Source organism: Arvicanthis niloticus, chromosome 24 (assembly GCF_011762505.2).
Source record: "Arvicanthis niloticus isolate mArvNil1 chromosome 24, mArvNil1.pat.X, whole genome shotgun sequence".
NCBI classification, from domain to species: Eukaryota; Metazoa; Chordata; class Mammalia; order Rodentia; family Muridae; genus Arvicanthis; species Arvicanthis niloticus.
In genome coordinates, this window is record NC_133432.1 from 26,223,545 (window position 1) to 26,243,995 (window position 20,451).

A 20,451-nucleotide genomic window follows, 5' to 3' on the forward strand; every position below is an offset into this window, starting at 1 on the left:
AGGGAATCTGAGAGTGATAGAACTGGATGCTTGTTATCATCATTATCATCTTTTGTTCTTCAAGACATACAGGCACACACAGTAATAAATCTTTGTGGAACAAAAAGAAAAAAAAAAAAACAGAATTGGTAAAAGTTGGCTGTGTGGCTCAGTGATAAGAGTACTTGCCTTCCATGATTTAGGTTCCAGGTTTAATCCCCAATCCTGCAAAAGCGACACAAAGCAAACAAACAAAAAAAAAAAACTCAAGTAAGCAGGAATGGAGTCTAAAGGAAGCATCAGAGAAGAGCAGAGGCATAAAGGGGGCAGGAATGAATGAGAACAAAATATAACGACTCACGCGTGAAGATGTATGCCAGGCGTAGTGGCACACCTTTCACAGCAGCCCTCAGGAGGCAGAGGCAGGCAGGTCTCTGAAGTTAAGGTTAGCATGGCCTACAGGCCGAGTTCCAAGAAAGCCAGGGCTCCCCAGCAAAAACCTGTCTTGAAAACCAAAACCAAACAAAACTAAAGTAGAAGTTCATAGGCGAAGGAAGAAAACGGCGGTGGTACGGCCTTCTGAGAAGCTCGGGGTGCCTTAAACTCCCAGTCCACCTGCTTAAGCACGTTAGTGCTGGAATTACAGATTTTTGCCACCACCAATTCAGGCAGGATCCTGTGTTGTGGTCTGTCTTCGCCCTGCCCACCCTTGTAGTCCAAGCTGGCCTTGAGTGGTTATGTAGTTGAGGATGACCTTGAACTCTTGACCCTCCCTCCTGTGACTCCTTTAAAGAGGTAATATCACAGGTGTAGTTTACCAAAGGAGATTGTGTTTTATTTTGTCATTTTCTTTTCTGGGTCTGTTCAGTCAGCTTCTCTCACTCTATAGCTCTGGCTGGCCTGAAACCTCCCTCAGCACGGCCTTCTGCAGCAGCCCAGGCACTACAGGCATGCACCAGCATGCTGCATGTCTTTTTTCCTGGATCTAGATTTGTGTGTGAATAAAGAATGGAGAAGACGACCAGAAGCTCCTCTAAGGAGCCCGATGCTTGCAGTGGTGAGTCAGCATTTCCACGTTTCGAGGCTGTGATAGGCCCTTGGAGAACTGGATGCTGCTCTTGGACCATAGCCTTTCATCTCTACGCCAGTTTTCTCCAGAAAGTCCTTCCTGGAGTCTTTCCAGCTGCCATGGTACAGGTTCTCAAACAATGACCTCAGTTAAAAGACTGGGGGATAATGCTTTATTGACTTGGCACCTAGGAACAGTGGCTATGGGCCTCCAGGCTTCTTTGCTACTGCAAAAAGTGGAGGCTCTGTGCTGGGGGCAGTGGAAATCAGAGATGGTGCGGGAAGGGCTCCTCTGGTCCCTGCTTTGGCCCCTGCAAGCCCCCTTGTTCAGCCGAGCACCATCTGAATCCAAGTCATCACCCAGCAGGGAAGGTGATGCCCTGGGATCTTCTGCAGTCCCCTGCCAGTGTATAGAAAAGAGCACCTCAACCCCCTCTGTCGCCCCTCTTTTAGGGAGAGACCAAGATAGGTCATTGGAAGGGTTTGAAGGCATTTACAGAGACCCCAAGCCTCATGGATATGGGTGTAGAGAGGAAGGAACAGGGGTACTATATAAGAGCTCCCCCAAAGAGAAGTGAGTCATTCTCCCACATGTTCTGTTTTGACTGAGCAAAACATTGCTATGTTCACTGTATTGGGCCTTTAGCAGGCGGTAACAGTCTCAGGCCACACAGTAAGAGGATTCAGGCAGGTACTGCATCTCTCCCATGCACGGGGAGAAAGGGGAACCAGGGACTGGAGCTATCAAAGGAAGGCATCCTGGAAAAGGAGAGACAGTTCCCCTATAGGCTCCTTTGATATGATATGGAGTGCAGAGCCATCTGGGTCACAATGGCTGGCACAGGACACTGGCATCCTCGCTGTGGTCACAGTTGTGGACATCCCAGCGGATATGAGAGCACAGTAGCAAGGTACTCTCATCTCCTCGGCATTTGACATTGTCCAAGAGGATTGGGCCTCGGCCTGGGCCAAAGTGGGCCTCGCCTGGGGCTGCGAGAGCCTGGCCACATCCCAGCTGACGGCACAGGACAACGGCTGCCCGTAGGTCCCAGGCATCATCACAAACAGTGCCCCACCGTTGTCCTAGGAAGAGTTCTACGCGCCCCTCACATCGGTGGGTTCCACTGGCAAGACGGAGGTGCCCTGTATTGGAGATAAGGCCCTGGGTCAGAAGAGCCCATGGGCTCATGGGACCCAAGAGATGGCTCCATGGTCGAGGGCACTTGCCACCAAACCAAATGACTTCAGTTCTATCCCCAAGAACAACTCGCACAGGTTGTCCTCTGACCTTCACGTTCCTTCATACTGTTTTGTGTTTACATGTGTGTGAACACATGAATGCACATACACAGATACAAAGACACAAAAAATAAATAATGCCGGACAAGGTGGCACGCACCTTTGATCCCAACACTAGGGAGGCAGAGGCAACTGGATCTCTGTGAGTTCGAGGCCAGCCTGTTCTATATAGCAACGGTCACCCAGAGCTACGTAGTAAGACCCTTGACAGTCTCAGCCCCTTAGCCACAGGCTGTTTTGTAAACTATGACCATTGTCTTATCCTGTCCCCCAAAGCTTACTGTCCCCACTTCTACACCTGCATTCCTGGGCTAATATGTTGCTTGTTTTTCCCTGAGCCTTTGTATGTGGTTCAGACTGGCCTTGAAGTTATTGTCCTTCTGACCCAAGACACCAGAATGCTGGGATGAAAGCCATAGGCCACCATGCCTAATTCTGCATTCTTTCACTGTCTGCTTCAAGATAGGAGTCTCATTTCTTCAGTTTGATCCCAAGTGTAGAAATTTCTAGGTTGCTTTAGTGGTATTTCACTCCAGATTGATATTATCCCTAAAGTCCCAACCTGAGTTTCAGTGGCAGTAGACACCTACCATCTCTGGGCCGAGGACTGGGCATTCGGGTGGTCTCAGAACCATCCTGCTGGACCTGGAGACCCAGTTCCTCTGGGCCTGGCTCAACAGGGGCATAAGAAAAAAAAAAAAAAAAAAAAAAAGATGGCTGTCATGGTGGGGAACGTGCTACCTAGAGCTAGATCACCTCTTCTAACCTTCCCAGGTTGGACAGAAAGACAGAAGAACTGCCAACCTAAAGTAGGATACTGGAGGGCCCCCTAGACCTGGGCATCAAGTAAAGGCAGAGATAACACTTTCTACAGCAAGCAAGGAACAGAAGGGATTGACAAGGTCCTGCCAGACTTTGTAAACGCCTCTTTTCATTGGCATCTCTGAAGTCAAAGGCTAGCTCTGGGAAAGCAGATTGCTTCCTACTAATCACTAGTAGCTAGTAAGGAACCTTGACTCAGCAGGGAGAGAATAAAGGACACAGCTCTTTATTAATCGGATAGCAGGGCACGAGTCTTTTCTTGGCCGCGCCCTCTTCTCACCCTGCAGAGAACTCGCCCTTCCGGTTACACCCCTACGGCTCAGCCGCTGAGGGGCATCCGGCTACCCCCGCTATGCGCAATACTTCCGCTGCAGTGCAGCAGAGCCTGCCACGCCTATTCCTCATCCGACCCCATCTATCCCTCACCCCATCGCCAGCTATGACGCCCCGCCCACAAAGGGCCTCAGACCACCCCGCCCACAAAACCTGCGCACTGCTTCACTTTCGCCTTCCCAGTCTTAGGCCAGCCAGAAAGCTACGCAGCTTCCGCTCACACAGCAGGGAGCTCCGGCGCACGACCCCACCCATGCTTCCTCAGACTCAGCCCCACTCCCACTGTGACTGCTACAAGAGGCCCCGCCCACAGGGCCGTGAGGGTCCAAGCACCGCCCTGCTCAACCAAGTCTTGTCCCGCCCCGCACAGGATACCCCTCCCCTCCTGATTCAGCCCCGCCCATATCGCTTTTGGGCGCTTGCGCATGGCCCCGCCCCTGATCCTTAGCCCTCGCCCTGCTTGCGCTTTTTCTTCATGAGCCCCGCCCACATCTCATCTCCTAGGCGCTAGGCCCCGCCCACCCCATCTCGGACTCCACCCCTCCCGCGCCACAGCTTCACCTGCGCACAGTGCTCCAGCGTCTTCGTGATGGCCGCAGTTGTGCTGGCCCCAGCCCAGATGGAAGCAGTCGCTGAGGCGAGCCTCGGTACCAGTGCAGCCTACGTTGTCCAGCAGCACAGGGCCTCGGCCATAGCCAAAATGACCAAGGCCCGTGGCGCCTAGCGCGGGCCCGCAACCCGCCTCGCGACAGGCCACGCGTGCGTCCGCGAAGTCCCAGTCATCGTCGCACACGGTGCCCCAACCCCCGGCGTACAGCACCTCCACGCGGCCGCGGCAAGGGCTCGGGCCGCCTACCAGCCTCAGCCTACCGCCTGCGGGGCGTACAGGCCGGTGCCACAGTGGATGGCCTGGGGCAGCAGGCTCCCTACTGCAGCCCGGGTCCCACCCGCTCCCACCCTCTGCTGGACCCGGGGCAGGGCCACTTACTTTTCTTCCCTGAGGCCCAGGCTGCCGTGGTGAACCGCATGGTATCCCTGGAAGGCAGGGCACCAACTCCTGTAGCTGTGGAGACAAAGGAGCCTTTGAAGGGGACAAGAAGGCCATTTACCACAACCACACCTTACCTTGCCTCAGTCCCAGAGTCACCCCGTACAGTCTAGTCTGTCCAGTAATAAACATCTTTTAGGATTTTCCTCCCCATTTTTTTTTTTTCCCCAAGACAGGCTCTCAGCCTTGGCTGGGCTAGAACTCAACCATGTAGATAGGGCTGATCTCAGACTCACAAGTGATCTGCCTCCGGAGTGCTAGGATTAAAAGCTTCGGGGGTTTTGAGGCAAAATCTTGCTGTGCAACTTCAATTGGCTTTGAATTCCAAGGCCTCCTGCCTCAATTTGGGGTGACCCATCATGCCTGGTTTATGTGATAGTTCCTTCAGATGGAATCCTTGGGCTTGTTCTTGATAGGCAGGCAGTCAACCACCCGAGTTAACATCCTGCAACTCCTGAATCTTAAATTATCGTAATTTTTCGTCACCCGTAGTTCTAATTCCAAACGTACGTCTCACCTTGGTTCCCAATTTCCATGGGCTCACAATTCCCCACCTTGGCAGCAAGCGCTGATTTGACTCAAACATTTTAAAAAGCTCTCTTGAGGCTGGCCGGGGCAGTGGTGGCACTCGCTTTTAATCTCAGCACTCAAGAGGCAGAAGCAGGTAGATCTCTGTGAGTTAGGGGCCAGCCTCTCTACAAAGGGAGTTCCAGGGCTACAGAGAAAAAGCTCTTATCCACGTTTAATTCTTCAGAGCTCTGGGTGTCATTTGTGCTCCCATCTGCTCATCTCTTCTCGACCCATCTCTATCACGTGCCCCAAAGCCTTCACTTAAATCCCTTTCCTGTGTCTCTAAAAGAGCGTCCTTAGTTCCCACCCCTACCAGCCGGGAGACTGGGCTGTTTACCTGCTGGCTCAGTGTGCCACGCCCAGTCTTCTTTAGTGACAGACGGAGGCAGTGCTGTGGAAGTTGGAGGGCTTAGAACTAGAGCAGGAGAGAAGACAGAAGGGTCAGTCACAGGGCTAAGGGTGTCACCCCAAAGAAAACAAACTACACCCAGGGCTGGAATACACTGAGCCCTGTCCAGCTTTGACAGTCCTTTATGTGAGGTCCACACATGTGTGCAGGCCTGTTACATGCTCTCCTGTGCCCACTGTTCTTAGAAGTCTAGTGTGTACAAAGTGGAAAGATGCAGAGTTTTGCCCACTAAAGACCCCCATGCTCATTTCTAAGGAATTTACAGCAAAAAGACTCCACCATTTTATGGCCTGGGATATATATAGCTCAGTTGGTAGAATGCTTGCCTCAGTTGGTAGCATGCACAGGGTCCTAGGTACATTCTAATATCACACAAAATGGGTGTGGTTATACATGTCTGCAATCCCAGCACTGCAGAGCCAAAGGCTGGTGGGTCAGAAATGTAGGGTCAGAAATGTAGGTACTGAGTTCAAGGCTAGGTTAAAAGAAAAGACTGAAGAATCTTCATCCTACTACATCAATAAAATGAGGCTGGAAAAGAGACAGAGCATGGGCTTCATTGAGAAGATTAGTTGTGATTCTGCTAGGGCTCCTGATGCCTCTCAGGACCTCGGCTTTCCCATCTGTAAGCTGGGAATGATGGCTTTTGGTTTGCTACAAACACTTTCCACTTAATAGAAAAGAGTCTAGCCAGGCAGTGGTGGCGCATGCCCTTAATCCCAGCACTTGGGAGGCAGAGGCAGGCGGATTTCTGAGTTCGAGGCCAGCCTGGTCAACAGAGTGAGTTCCAGGACAGCCAGAGCTACAGAGAAACCCTGTCTCGAAAAACCAAAAAAAAAAAAAAAAAAAAAAAAAGTCTATTTGAGAAATGGCGTTGTGATCCCATGAGTTTTATTTGCTGGGCTAAGGGTGTATTTAGCACAGTGGCAGAGTTTATATGGCACAAAGTTCTAGGTTCGATTCCCCAGGATGTAAGAGTAACCATAACCCATCTGTTAGGCTGGGTATGGTGGCTAGTGCCTGTAATGCCTGCAACTAGGGAGGCTAGCCTGGGCTACAGTAAGACCCTGCCTCAACAAGACAAAAATCACTTCTATTTTATTTTGAGACAGGGTCTCAATAAGTAGTTCTGTCTGGCCCTGAACTCACAGAGATCAGCTTGCCATTGTCTTCTTTGAACTGAGATTAAAGATACAGACAACCAGGCCCAGTTGTGTTTTTTTTTTTTTTTTTGTTTGTTTGTTTGTTTGTTTTTGTTTTCATATTTTTATTTTACTTTATTTTTTTTTAACGGGGTTTTATGTAAGCAAGGAGTACTAGAGCTTTATTTACTAGTATGCCCGGTTTCTGTAGGGCTGGAAATTAAACCCAGGGCTTCATGCATGCTAGGCAGGTGAGCACCCCATCAAATAAGCTACATATTCTGCTGCAATGCCTACCTTTAATTTGCTGAAAACACTCCCAAATTGGAGAGGGTCCATATGGGAGGAACAGTCTATTATTAGAACAGATTACAGATAGCTGGGCAAGGTTCTGCAGTTAGGCTCTTTGCAAGTAATCTTTGAGGGAGCAATTCTAGAATACTATTGCTTTATTCTGAAATCATCCATGAAGAATATCTGGAAACTGCTAGAAAATTCTGGAGGCATTCCTAATAACAGAGGAATACTATGATATTCTATAGAGCTACTGAGAATGTGAGAATGAGTTATCTGAATAGTTATCTGAATGAGTTATCCCCAGAGCAGATCTGAATAGTACAGGCAATTTCAAAGCCTTTCTGGAAAGATCAGTAAAGTACAGTTAGCCAACCCCTTTTCCCACTCAGCCTTTAGTTTCTTCCAGTTCTCCTCCCCACCTTTACTCCTGCAAAAGGCCCTGCCCCTCTAGCCTGGCCCCGCCCCCGCTGCCCCTGGCACCTGCACAGAGCACCCCAGCATCCTCGTGGTGGCCGCAGTTGTGCACTCCCCAACCTAGGCTCTGGCAGGCTGCCAGGCGGGGCTCGCCGCCTTCGCAGTGAACGTTGTCCAGCAGGATATGCCCGGTACCATAGCCGAAAAAGGCGTTAGTGGTGGCAGCCAAGGGGGCTCCACAGCCCAGCTGGCGGCACACAACAGCAGCATCCTGCATCCCCCAGTCATCGTCGCATACAGTGCCCCAGAGGCCACCATGCAGAATCTCCACTCGGCCTTGACACGGGCTGGCGCCACCCACCAGGCGCACGCTGCCCTCACCTGGTGACAGTGGATGGAGAGGGTGGGGCAAATAGCATTTTACAGGGTGATGAGGAGGCGTTTTTTTCCGTTACTTCATCAATGCATCAGGCCTCCCCAGGGACAGCAACCTGGACTGCAGGACCCATACCCCACAGCTGGGGTAAGCTAGCCAGTCCACCCGCTTGGCCAAGCTAAGCGGTCCAAAGAGTTGGACTGCGGGTCTCGGGATAACCAGAATAGATTATTTCATCCTGACTTAAAACCAGCCTCTCTTTCTCGTCCTTGCTCTACTCGCTTTGTAAAATGTGCCTGTTTGTCATGTACAGCTGCCCGGAGAAAACCTCACTTTGTAAGATGTAGCTGCCACACCTCTTTTTCCACGAAGCGCTCCCTGACATCCTGCTTGCCTCTAGGCTTCCCCCCTCTACATAGGGTCCTTGTTCTACACTGTAGGCCTGACATTGAAGCCCTCACCCCCACTTCCCTCACCTCCTCTAGCCTACCAAGGGTCCATATTACCAATATGACTTACCTTTCCCATTTTGGAGGACTGTAGGGGGTGCTATACTGGTCAACACCTTCCTTGTTGGGGGCTGTGTGTGCAAGAATTCTGCAGAGAAAGCAGGGTGGAAGCAAAGATACAGGGATCTTTCTGTTCGCCATCCACACACACAGGACCCCTGAGATACCTGCTTTTGAGACCAAAGCCCTGAATTCTGGATCTGGAGAGCCACTACTTGGCTGCTAACTTGCTATGAAGGTAAGAATAAACTTGAACTTTTCTTCTTATCTCCGGAACACTGTTATTCCAGGGGTGTGTCACCATGCCTAAGGCCCAGATTCTCTATTTTTTTGATGCCTGTGTGTGTGTGTGTGCCTGCACACGCATGTGCATGCTCAAAAGTGCTTGAGAGTGCCCTGCATGTGTGGTATATGAATGTGTGTGTGTAGGTCCAAGGATCCATGCAGGTGTACATGAAAGACTAGAGGCCCATGCTGAGTGTTCTTTATTGTTCTTCGTTTATTGATTTGTTTTTAATAATTCTTGTAGATTTATTTCATGAGTCTGAGTGCTTGGTATGTATGTATGTTCGTACACCCTGTACACGCCTAGTGTCTGCAGAGCTCAGAAGCATTCTGGATGGCTGTGAGCTACCGTGTGGATGCTGGGAACTGAACCCAGGTCCTCCGTGAGTACTACCAGTACTCTTAACCACTGGGCCATCTCTGCAGCCCTTTTATTTTTATTTTATGGATATGGTTATTTTGCCTTTTTGTATATCTGGGCCCCCCCCAATGCATGTAGTACCTATGGAGGCCAGAAGAGGGCGCTATATCACCTGGAACTGGAATTAGGGGTGATTGTGAGTGAGCCACCACGTGGGTGTTGAGACTCAAACCTGGGTCCTCTGGAAAAGCAGCAAGTTCTCTTAACTACTGAGCCACATTTCCAATCCCTTAAGCCTAAGTCCTAATGCAGTTGACAACCCCGGGGAACTTACTAGAAACATTACATTCTTAGGCCCTACCTTAGATCTGCAGAATTAGAAAGTCTAGGCTCCAGCTCCAGCTTATGTTTTCATAAGCCTCGCTGGCTAGAAAATGCTTCTCAATGTCAACTCTTGAGTTTCTACTGCAGAGCTATGCTCAGTAGAGCTTATGGTCAGGGTGACCCCAGTGGTCGGTTCAAAAGGCAGGAGGGCTAAGCCTAGTGTGAGGGGACATACCTGGAATTCCAGCATTTAGCAGGTGGAAAGAGGAGAATCATATAGCCAGGCCTATATGAGACTTCATCTCAGATAGATAGATAGATAGATAGATAGATAGATAGATAGATAGACAGAGAGAGGGGGGGGGAAGGGAACACAGCTCGGTGATAAATCGCTTGCCTAGTATCAGAGGGCAGGTTGGGCATGTGGCTCAGTGGTAAAATGATTGCTTAGCATACATGAGGCCACAGGTTCAATCCCTAGTAATGGAAACAAAAAGAAACTCTGTTGTGCACTCAAACCCCACATGGAACCCTGCTAGCTTCTTGGCTCCACAGCCCCGCTCCTTCCCTCACCATCACACAGGACGGCCACATCTTCATAGTGAAAACAGTTGTGGACACCCCAGCCCCTGCTGCCACACTCGCTCAGAGACGCTTCCTGCCCGCGGCACTCCACGTTATCCAGGAAAATGGGCCCTCTGCCCTGGCCAAAGGCGAGGGGCCGCGGTACCGGCAATGCCAGGCCACAGCCCAGCTGACGACACACCACGTTGGCATCTACAACATCCCAGTCATCGTCGCAAACGCTGCCCCAGGAACCACTGTGCATGACCTCCAGGCGCCCTCGGCAGCGGCTTGGGCCCCCTACCAGCCTCAGCTCTGTAAATAAATGCAGACAAGCTGGTGCAGTGGGGACATGAGACCGGGATGCTACAGGAGATGCCACGGGAACCTTCTACCAAACTGGTGTGGCTGGGCCATGCCAGTTTGGGAATATCCATGAACAGATGAGGGAACAGATGAGGGGGAAGAGGCGGAACCTACCTGGAAAGGGCAGTGGAGTGGGCTGGAGGGCACTGGCTGAAACAGAAGGGAAGGAGGTGAGTCTCTGCCCAGCTCTGGAGGACTGGTCTTTTCTCACAGCATCCCCTCCCCCAGGGGTCTGACAGGAACACCCCTGCTCTTGGAGGCCCCGCCTCCAAACGCTGCATCTGGAGATCTCCATCAACCTCCTTATCCCCTGTGTTCCACTGTCCACTGCAGATCTGCCCTGACCCATTTGTCTACTCGACAACAAACTCCCATGAGTACTCTCAGCCACCTGCAGGAGTTTTACCCCAAGGCTTCTTTCTCAACAAAGCAGACTTTTGGTATCTTTTTTTTTTTTTTTTTCTTTTTAAGAATTCGTTAATAGCCGGGCAGTGGTGGCACGCACGCCTTTAATCCCAGCACTTGGGAGGCAGAGGCAAGCAGATTTCTGAGTTCGAGGCCAGCCTGGTCTACGGAGTGAGTTCCAGGACAGTCAGGGCTACACAGAGAAACCCTGTCTTGAAAAACAAAACAAAACAAACAAACAAACAAACAAAAAAGAATTTGTTAATTTATTTACTTTACTTTTTTTTTCTTCTTTTCTTTTTTTTTTCCAAACAGGTTTAGCCCTGGCTGTCCTAGAACTCTCTCTGTAGACCAGGCTAGTCTCCGACTCAATAGATCCACCTGCCTCTGCTTAGTGAGTGCTGAGATTCCAAGGCATGTGGCACCGCTGCAGAATTAGAAATTTGAAATTGCATTCATATGTGTGTATGTGTGTGGCGGTCAAAGGATCACTGTCATTAACTGAACATTGGTGATTTTAGCAAGTGCCTTTATCTACCAAGCTAGTTCACTGGCCATTTTTGTATTGTTGTTTTTAGAATTTTTATTTATTTATTTATTGGTTTTTTTGAGACAGGGTTTCTCTGTATAGCCTTGGCTGTCCTGGAACTCACTCAGTAGAACAGGCTGGCCTCAAACTCAGAAATCTGCCTGCCTCTGCCTCCCAAGTGCTGGGATTAAAGGCATGTACCACCACTGCCCGGATAGAATTTATTTTTATTTTAATGTGTATTTTAATGTGTGTGGGTGTTTTGCCCATGTGTCTGTTCCCCATATGCAGTACCGACAGAGGCCAGAAGAAGGCACCAAATCCCCTGGAACTGAAGTTAACAAATGTTTACAAATGAGCCACTGTGAGGGTGCTGGGAATTGAATTTGGATCCTTGGGAAGACCAGCCAGTCCAGTGCTCTTAGCCAGTGATCCATATTCTCCAGTCTCTTTAAAATGATTTCTTTAGATAGAGTCTCAAAGCCCAGGCTAACCTGGAACTTGCTATGTAGATGAGAATGGCTTTTTTTTTTTTTTTTTTTTTTTTTTTTTTTTTTTTTTTTTTTTTTTGTGGTTTTTCGAGACAGGGTTTCTCTGTGTAGCCCTGGCTGTCCTGGAACTCACTCTGTAGACCAGGCTGGCCTCGAACTCAGAAATCCGCCTGCCTTTGCCTCCCAAGTGCTGGGATTAAAGGCGTGCTCCACCAACGCCCGGCATGAGAATGGCCTTGAATTTGTATCCTCCCACTCCTACTGTGTGTGTGTGTGTGTGTGTATACATGCATGTGTCATGTGCATAAATGATAGACATGAATGTTGGCCTGTGCATAGCCTGCGGCACATGTTAAGGCCATAGGACAACTTCTTGTGGGAGCTGGTTCTTTCTTTCTGCCTCATGGACTCCAGGGATCTAACTCAAGAGCTCAGGCTTGGTGACAAGGAGCACCTTCACTGCCAAGCCAGCTGGCCTGTCCTGGTTTTGTTTAGTGTTGGGGTTTTTTGTTTGTTTGTTTGTTTGCTTCAAAGCAGGGATTCTCTGTGTCTCCCTGGCTGTAGACCAGGCTAGCCTCAAACCCACAGAAAGCCACTTGCTTCCTGAGTGCTGGGATTAAAGGCCCACACCACCACTGCCTGGCTCATTTTTGTTGTTTTGAGACAGGGTCTCATGTAGCCCAGGCTAGCCTGGGACCAGACATGTAGCTGAGAATGACCTTGATCCTCTGACCTGTCTGCTTCCACTTTCCAAGTACTGGGATCACAAATCTGTGCCACCATGCCTGGACTCCCACCATGGTTGGACAACGTGGGGAACTGAGAGCCAGAAAGAAGCAGGGAGTGTCTGGGGACACTTACCTAGTGGGAACAGGAGGAGGAAGGACAGTGCTGGGGGGAGGGGCAGGGGGGTAGCACCCCCATCCCCAGGCTTCCATCCCCTGCTCCATTCATCCGGCTGGGGGCCAATGTGCATCTCTGCTTCCTTGGGTGTCCAGCCAATGGATGGCTTTTCAGACGGTTCCATCAAGAATCTGAGGAGAAGTCACAGCTGGAACATCTGTGACTCAAGATCCTCCGTGTTTACTTCCAGCTGCATGGGCCAGCTGCAGGGGGAAGGACATATCCACATGGGGATGACATTCCTGGTGGAGGCAAAGACAGGTGCGAGAGCTAGGAGATGAGAAAGATGGATCTGGGCCGGGATGTGGCTTGGGAGAGCGCTTGCCTAGAATCTGCTATTGAGGATCTGGAGGTGTGGCTCAGCAGTAAATGGCCTACCCAGAATCCCCTATTGGAGAGCTGGGGGTTGCTGCTCAGTGGTAGAGTCTTTGCTGAACTCACATAGGTGGCTCTGGGTCCATTCCCAATACCACAAAAGGGGAAGGAGAAAGAGAGAGAGATTCATAAGGGGATTGCATTTGGCTGTAGCCAAGGCTGTGCAAAACGATAAAGGATGCCATATGCTTGGCAGGGTGGTGGGTTCCAACCACAGCAGAGCCAGTGGCTCAGAGTTCATCCTCCAGGCCTTCATATCCCCAAGTGTGATTGGTACCAAGGGTGGTACTTAAATAACCCAGTTAAATTTAGGGGGTTGTAGGTATATATTTAGCTTTTATTTATTTACTTGTTAATTTTATTATTATCATCTTGTTGTCGTTTTGTTTTTGGAAACAGGGTTTCTCTGTGTAGGCCTGGCTGTCCTGAAACTCATTATGTAAACCAGGCTGACCTAGAACTCAGAGATCAGCCTGCCTCTGCCTCCTGTATGCTGGGATCAAAGGTGTGTGCTCTCAAATCTGCTCAGTAGATTTTCTTTTCATTGCTTCTGTCTGTATGTCTGGGTGTCTGTGGGCATGGGGGTGTCTGGGTGTTTGTGTCTGTGTGGTCCTGGGTACGGTAGAGGGGGGCTTGGACCAAGGGATTCACACATGATAAGCAAGTGATCTACCCAGCAATATGGCTGCTTCTTTTTGTTGTTTAGACTGGTTATAATGTATCCCAGGTTAGCCTCCAGTTGTTACGAAGCTAAGTGTGATCTTGTGATCCTTTTGCCTCTACCTCCTGAGTGCCCAGATTACGTAGCACTATGCCCCATTCTATGTTGGGGATCAAACCTAGGGCCTCCTACAAGATAGGCAAGCACCCTAATAACTTAATTACTTACCTTCCTACTTTTTTGGAGGTTTTTTTGGTTTGGTTGTTTGTTTTCTTTTGTTTAAAATACAGTTTTACTATACAGCTCTGCCTTGTCCTAGAACTGGCTATGTGAACCAGGCTGGGCTTGAACTCACAGAGATTTGCCTGCCTCTGCCTCTGCCTCCTAAGTAAGATTCTGTCTCAAAGAATAAGGCACAGAGAATGATTGTGGAAGACATCTGACATCAACCTCTGGCCTCCCATGTACTTTATGTGTGTGCATGCCTGCAATCACGCAATCACACACACACACACACACACACACACACACGCACGCACGCACGCACACACGCACGCATGCACGCACGCACGCACGCAAGCACACACGCACACACGCACGGTGGGGCCAGGAAGATCAAGAGTTCAAGGTCAGGTTGAAGGGATGGCTCAACAGTTAAGACCATGTTTTGCTCTTGCAGAGGACCCAGGCTCATTCCCAGCACCCACGTGTGGTTCACAGTCACCCCTAATTCCAGTTCCTGAGGAGTTGATTGGCTCTTCTGACCCATAGGCACCAAGCACACACACTGTACACATGCACACATGCAGGCAAAGCACTCATACAGATTGAATAAACAGATATTTTTAAAAAGAGTTCAAGGCCATCCTCAGCTACACTGCAAGATTGAAGTTAGCCTGGGCTACAGGAGACCCTGTCTCAAAAGTCAGACACACACACAAGAAAGGAAGAAAGAAAGAAAGAAAGAAACAAACAAACAAACAAACAAAGGTGGTTATGGTGATTCAGTTCTGTGGCAGGAGGACTATCACAAGTTTGAGGCAAAACCTAGCTACCTACTGCGTACCAGGCCAGCTTGCGCTATTTACAGATACCGAGACCCAGGCTCAGCTTTCCCTCAAAAACTAAAAAACCCTCTCAAAAACTAAGTAAAGAAATAAATAAATCCCAGAGACAGGCAGACCTCTATCAGTTGGACAGCCAGCCTAAAAGAGAGTTCCAGACCAGCCAGGGCCTGTCTGCAAATAAATAAATGAATAATTAATTAAATAAATAAATGAAAAAAAAACAAAACCATATTTCTACCTGTGACTCTCAGTGAAAGTCTACATAGTGTGTGCTCTCAGCACCCCAGACGGTCCCACAGGTGCCCCTCTCCTTGCAGGCTTCAGCAGGAGTGTGGATCTGGGTGTTGAGAGTTTGGGCAGGGGGCAGACGGAGGCTGTTTCAGAAGCTGATCAGGTTCTCAGGACTGCGGATAATGAGTCAGGAAGGAAGCACAGATGCAGAAGAAAGCTGGGGTGGGGGTGGGGGGTGGCTAAGTGGGCTTGAGAAGAGAAGCGTGCACACCTGCCTCCCAGCCACCTTGGGGGTTGGCCTGGTAGGAATGGACAGAGGAAAAATGGTCCTGTGTGGGATCCTTGGAGTCTGAGGTGCCCCTCCCTGGAGAATCTCTCCCTGGCTTTAGACTCCACTCTGGCATGCAGACAGTGCATTCGGGCAGAGAGGTGAAAACGGATCTGGATGTGGACACAGGGTTTTCAACGCGCTATTCATGGAAGCCCAGGATAGCCCCCAGCAGAATAATCACCTTTTGTGTTCCTCCTGCCTTGACTGGGGACAGCTGGGACACGGGAACCGAGAATTGTAAGAAGGATGGCAGAGACCAGCCAATCTTTTCTGGTACGGATACATAGTTTCCTGGGCCTTCCCATGGCTCCCAGGCCACCCACTTCTAAGGGTCCCCCCGCCCTCGGCCAGTTCCCTTCCCTCCCTGAGGGATGGCTATCTTCCAAGGCCCCTGCCAGAAATCCTCAACTGCACCTATGGTATTCCCTGCTTCTGCAGCCTGGGAGCTGGAGAGAAAGCCACTTTCCCCCGTAGCAGCCTGCAGGGACTTCAAACCCCATCAGCCTGACTTATGGCATGCTCAGTGAATAAGGCCTCAGCCCCTCAGCCCTCAACTTCAAACTAACTCCTATACTTTGGTCCTGTCCTATTCTCAGGGACAGAAACAGAGGTTGCTTCATCCCTGTCCTAAATGGCCATGGCTTTTTTGTTTGCTCTTGAGAGCCGGTTTCAAACTCCTATGTAGCCAAAAACGACCTTGAACTCAGTTCAAACCTCCTGTTTCTGCTTCTGAAGGGGATTACAGGCACTTGCCGCACATCTGCCTTGCAGGGTTCTTTTAAATACATATTTTCTTATTTGATGGATATGGGTGTTTTGCCTGCATATGTGTGTGTGTGTGTGTGTGTGTGTGTGTGTGTGTATGTCATTGGATCCCTTAGACCTATAGTTCTAGACTTCTGTGAGTTCTAGACTTCTGTGAGTGCTGGGAATCGGACCCTGATCCTCTGCAAGGGCAGCAGGTGTTTTTCACTACTGATCCAGGGTTCTCGAATGTTCTCAGAATTCCTTTTAGCCCCGGTGGGGCAGGTGATTAGAAGCTGTAAACCCTCTTTGTTTTTATTTGCAAAATGGTCCCATATTCTTTCCCTTATACTTGTTGCCACATTAAACGGGCAATGTTTATAAAAGATTTCCCCAGTCTCTGCCCTGCTCTAATGTGCTAGCTATTGCTATGAGTGTCCCCATCTGCCCTCCAAGACGAGCGGCAGATCTCACTCAGTAGTTGTACATGGCATGGGGTCTTCAGGAATTGTTTGTTGATTGGCTGATTGAAACTGTGGCTATGAAGTCATAGAATGAAACAGAAGGGTCTCTAGTCAATGAGTTGGCTCAGCAGGTAAAGGTGACTGCTGCCAAGTCTGATGACCTAAGTTCAATTCCCGGGACCCACATGTCGGGAGGAGAAACACTCTTGCAAGTTACCCTGTGACTGTCACGTGTGCATGCCTGCACACACATAAATAAATACATAAATGAAGTATTAAGATTTTTTTTTTAAAGAAAGGGCGCTGGAGGTTCTCAAAGGACACACAGAGAGAACACACACACACACCACCACCACCACCACCACCACCAAAGCTAGAGGATTCATACCTGTGGGGATGTTCTGGGTTCTTTCTGTCCCTCGGTCTCCAGATAATCCAAGTTTCAATCACTGCCTCTGTTCCGGGAACTTTAGGAGGGGGAAGGGCCCCCCAGATGCAGATCAACACAGACTTTTCTTCTTTTCTTTCCGTAGCTAGAAGGAGAGAAGAGGCGATATCCTTGGCCATGGAGCTGCTGGTGGCCCCAGCCTGTCCCCACCTGACCTTTGGGGCAGAGAGAGGCTAAGGGACAGTGGAGGTGGTCCGTAGTGTTGTGAGCAGCCCTAGAGGAAGGACACCGAGGAAAAGGAGGAGCTACGAGGCCAGGTGGCCCCTCCCTCCTCTGCCGGCTCCTCCCTTCCAGGCTCAGGTTGCAGAAAGGCTTGATGGTTCCCTATGCCTGTGCTGGACAGCCCAACAGCAGACATTGTTGGTGGAGAGACAGCCTGGGTTGCATTGTGAGATCAAGGTTATCCTAAACTACCTAGAGAGACCCTCTCACAACATAAAAAAATGAAAGTGGGGTGGGGGCGGGGGCGGGGGAGGGATCAACATTCAGAGCAAGCGAGATGGCTCAGAGGGTGAGCTGCACAGGCCTGGCACATTGAGTTCAATCCCCAGACTCCACATATTATAGAAAATCCAGGCATTCCTTTAATCCCAGCCCTTGAAAGGTAGAGGCAGGTGGATCTTTGTGAGTTTGAGGCCAGCCTGATCTACATAGTGAATGCCAGGACAGCCAAGGCTACGTAGAGACTCTGTCTCAAAAATAAATAAATAAATAAATAAATAAATAAATAAATCAACAAGAACAACAACGACAAAATCTTGATAGAACATTGAAAACTTTCCCCCTTGTGAGTGTTTTGCTTGCATATATGCCTGTGTATCACATTCATGTCCGGTGCCTTTGGAGGTGAGAAGAGGGTGTTGGACCTCCTGAGACTGGGGTTGCAGACAGTTGTGAGCTACCCCGTGGGCACTGGGAATAGAACCTGGGTCCTCTGCAATAGCAACAGTTTCTCTAACAACTGAGCCATATCTCTAACCCTCCCTATATATTTTATTTATGTATATGTGTGTGTGCCTGTGTAAGTTTTTGTGCATCTTATACCTGCTGGGACTGGACTTACAGATGGTTCTGAGCTGCAATGTGGGTGCTGGGAACCAGACCAAACTCATCTAGAATCCTCCAACCCTCTAACTATTGACCCATCTTTCCTGCCCCTTTCTCTGTGTAGCCCTGGCTGTCCTGAAACTCACTCTGTAAACCAGGCTGGCTTCGAACTCAGGTCCGTCTTCCCCTGCTTCCAAGTCCTGGGATTAGAGGCCCATGTTACCTGCTGCCGGCACTACTACCCAGCTATTTATCTTTAAAGGGTTATTTATGTGTACGTGTGTGTGTGTGTGTGTGTGTGTGTGTGTGTGTGTGTTAGTGTCTGCCGTGTGCAAACAAATGTCTGAGGAGGAGGCCTGGAGAGGTCCAATCCCCTATAACTGAAGTTGTAGGTGGTTTGCAAGCCACCCTTTATGGGTGTTATGGGTGCCGGGAACTGAACTCAGGATGTCTGGAAGAGCAGGAAGTGCTCATAATTACTGAACTACCTTTCCAGTCTTTCTCCCTCTTTGTGTGGGTTCCAGGGATTGAGCCCAGATCCTTAGACTCTGAGGCAGGCACTTTTTATCTGCTAAGTCATCTCAACAACTTCCTTTCTTTATTTTTGTGAGACTCTCTCTTACTTTAGAACCAAGGCTGGGTTCAGTCTAGCAAGTACTGTGATTTCAGGAGTGTGTCACCACCCCTGCCTTACAAATCTCTGGCTCCCCCCTACCTCTCTGCAGTCCTGTTGGGAAGGTTAGTTACCCCAGTTCAGGGAGGAATGGGGATGTGAGTTCGAAGCACAGGTTAACTTTGATCGTCAATCTCCAGTCCTCCTCATTCTGTTCTCAGCACAGCCAGCAAACACAACTGTGGATAACAAGCCTGTCAAGGCCAGGGTCCTGAGACCAGGCCTCCGACTCCTAGGAACCATTAGCCCTTCCATGGTTCCTGCCAGGAGAGGTGCTGTCACTGACACCTGCCTCTGATAGCCATCCATTCCCTCCTCCCACCCAGCGCTAACTACGTCATGTATCAGTTTCAGCATGTCGATACTCTTACAGGATAAGGCCAGCATCTTAGCCTGACATCCTCAGGGTCCTGCTTGGCCCACCTCACCAGCCTTCTAGGCTCATCTCCCAGGGCTTGGGCTCCAGGGACTAAGCCTTTCTACAGGCCCACCTGAGCATCCTTCTCCATCTTGGCTCACACAGCTGCCTCTGCGTAACTAGGGCTCCTTGCCTGTTTCCCATAAAATGAGTGGAGGGAGCATTGTCCCTCAGATGTATTCAGGTGAATCATTTGTCCTTTGATATCTGTGCCAAGCTGTACTAAAACCAAAGCCTGCACAAGGTCCTGGGTTTTCACTCCCAGTGTCTCAAAAATAAGAAATCAAAGCTGGGTAGGGTGGTAGCCTGCCCAGAATCCTAGCACTCAGGGGGCAGAGGCAGGAGGATTCTGCAGTTTGTCTGAGATAGGATCTCACTATGTAACTCTGGCTGGCCTGGAATTGGCCTCAAACTCACAGAGATCCACCTACCTCTGCCTCCTGAGTTTTTGGAGTTTATGTATTCATTTGCTTTTTGAGATAAAGTCTTACCATGTAACCCTGGCTAGCCTGGGACTCACAGAGATCCACCTGCCTCTGCCCTCCCTAGTGTGTACACCCTCACAGTGTGTGGGAGGAATCTGATTTTGAGGCCAGCCTAGGATACATAGGAAGACCCTGTCATCCCCCCAAAATAGTTTATGTAAATATATCCACCAGAAAAAAATGTTGAAGCCTAGGAGGGTGGCAAAAATCTGGAGGCTGAGACAGAAAAATTACTCTAGCCCAGAGTTCAAGGCTAGACCAAGTGGCCGAGTGGCACAGTAAGACTAAAGGCTCTAAAAAGTAAAACAAAACAAAAAACCTATAGTCAGGTAGCATGGATGATCTAACTAAAGGAAGAAGAAGAAGGAGGAGGAGGAGGAGGAGGGAAGGAAGGAAGGAAGGAAAGAAAGAAAGAAAGAAAGAAAGAAAGAAAGAAATAGAAACATAGAAGCTGGCAAAACGGCTCAGCGCATAAAGGTGAGAGCTGTACACCCTAACTACGTGAGTTGGATCCCCGGGCCCCACACGGTGGAAGGAGAGAACTAACCCCCAAAGTTGTCCTCTGACTCCACGTGCATACTGTGGCACATGAGCACCCCCTCCATACACACCAAATAAATGTGTTTTTTTAAAATAAAACAGGGTGTGGTGGCTTATACCTTGCAATCTTGGTACTAGGAAAGCTAAACTGGGAAAATTGTTATATATTTATTTATAACATATATTTATATAACATATTTATTTATTTATTTATTTATAAAATTGTTATATATTTAAGGTCAGCCTGGGCTACAATAGTTCTAAGGCCAGCCTGAGCTACACAGCAAGACCCTGTCTGAAAAAAACAAAAAAAATCAGTATTTCCCTGGTAGAGGAAATACCACGATCAGGAGTGTGTGTGTGTGTGTATGCATGTGTGTGCATGTGTGTGTGTGTGTGTGTGTGTGTGTATGTGTATTTTCTTTCCTTCTTACTTTTTTCCTTGGGGGGGGGGAAGACTCCTCTGTTGCACG

The 20,451-nt window shown here is 49.4% G+C and overlaps 1 protein-coding gene across 12 annotated transcripts; it reads right to left on the reverse strand.

The window, feature by feature from the left end:
* Positions 1–1,197: 1,197 nt before the first annotated feature.
* Positions 1,198–17,040, reverse strand: Ssc4d (scavenger receptor cysteine rich family member with 4 domains). 12 transcript variants are annotated; one of them, XM_076923199.1, is made up of 11 exons: positions 16,756–17,040; positions 12,453–12,697; positions 10,281–10,316; positions 9,810–10,115; positions 8,277–8,354; positions 7,448–7,762; positions 5,457–5,534; positions 4,490–4,564; positions 4,063–4,410; positions 2,937–3,014; positions 1,198–2,190 (listed from the first exon to the last, which is right to left on the reverse strand). In XM_076923199.1, exons 2-11 carry the CDS (start codon positions 12,616–12,618, stop codon positions 1,874–1,876), a joined length of 1,797 nt encoding a protein of 598 aa, XP_076779314.1. In that variant the 5' UTR covers positions 12,619–12,697; positions 16,756–17,040; the 3' UTR covers positions 1,198–1,873. The 12 variants fall into 12 exon arrangements, with proteins under 12 accessions (XP_076779314.1, XP_076779315.1, XP_076779313.1 ...); XM_076923200.1 differs by having other exon boundaries at positions 4,063–4,374; positions 12,453–12,736; XM_076923198.1 differs by having other exon boundaries at positions 12,453–12,736.
* Between the last annotated feature and the right edge of the window lie 3,411 nt (positions 17,041–20,451).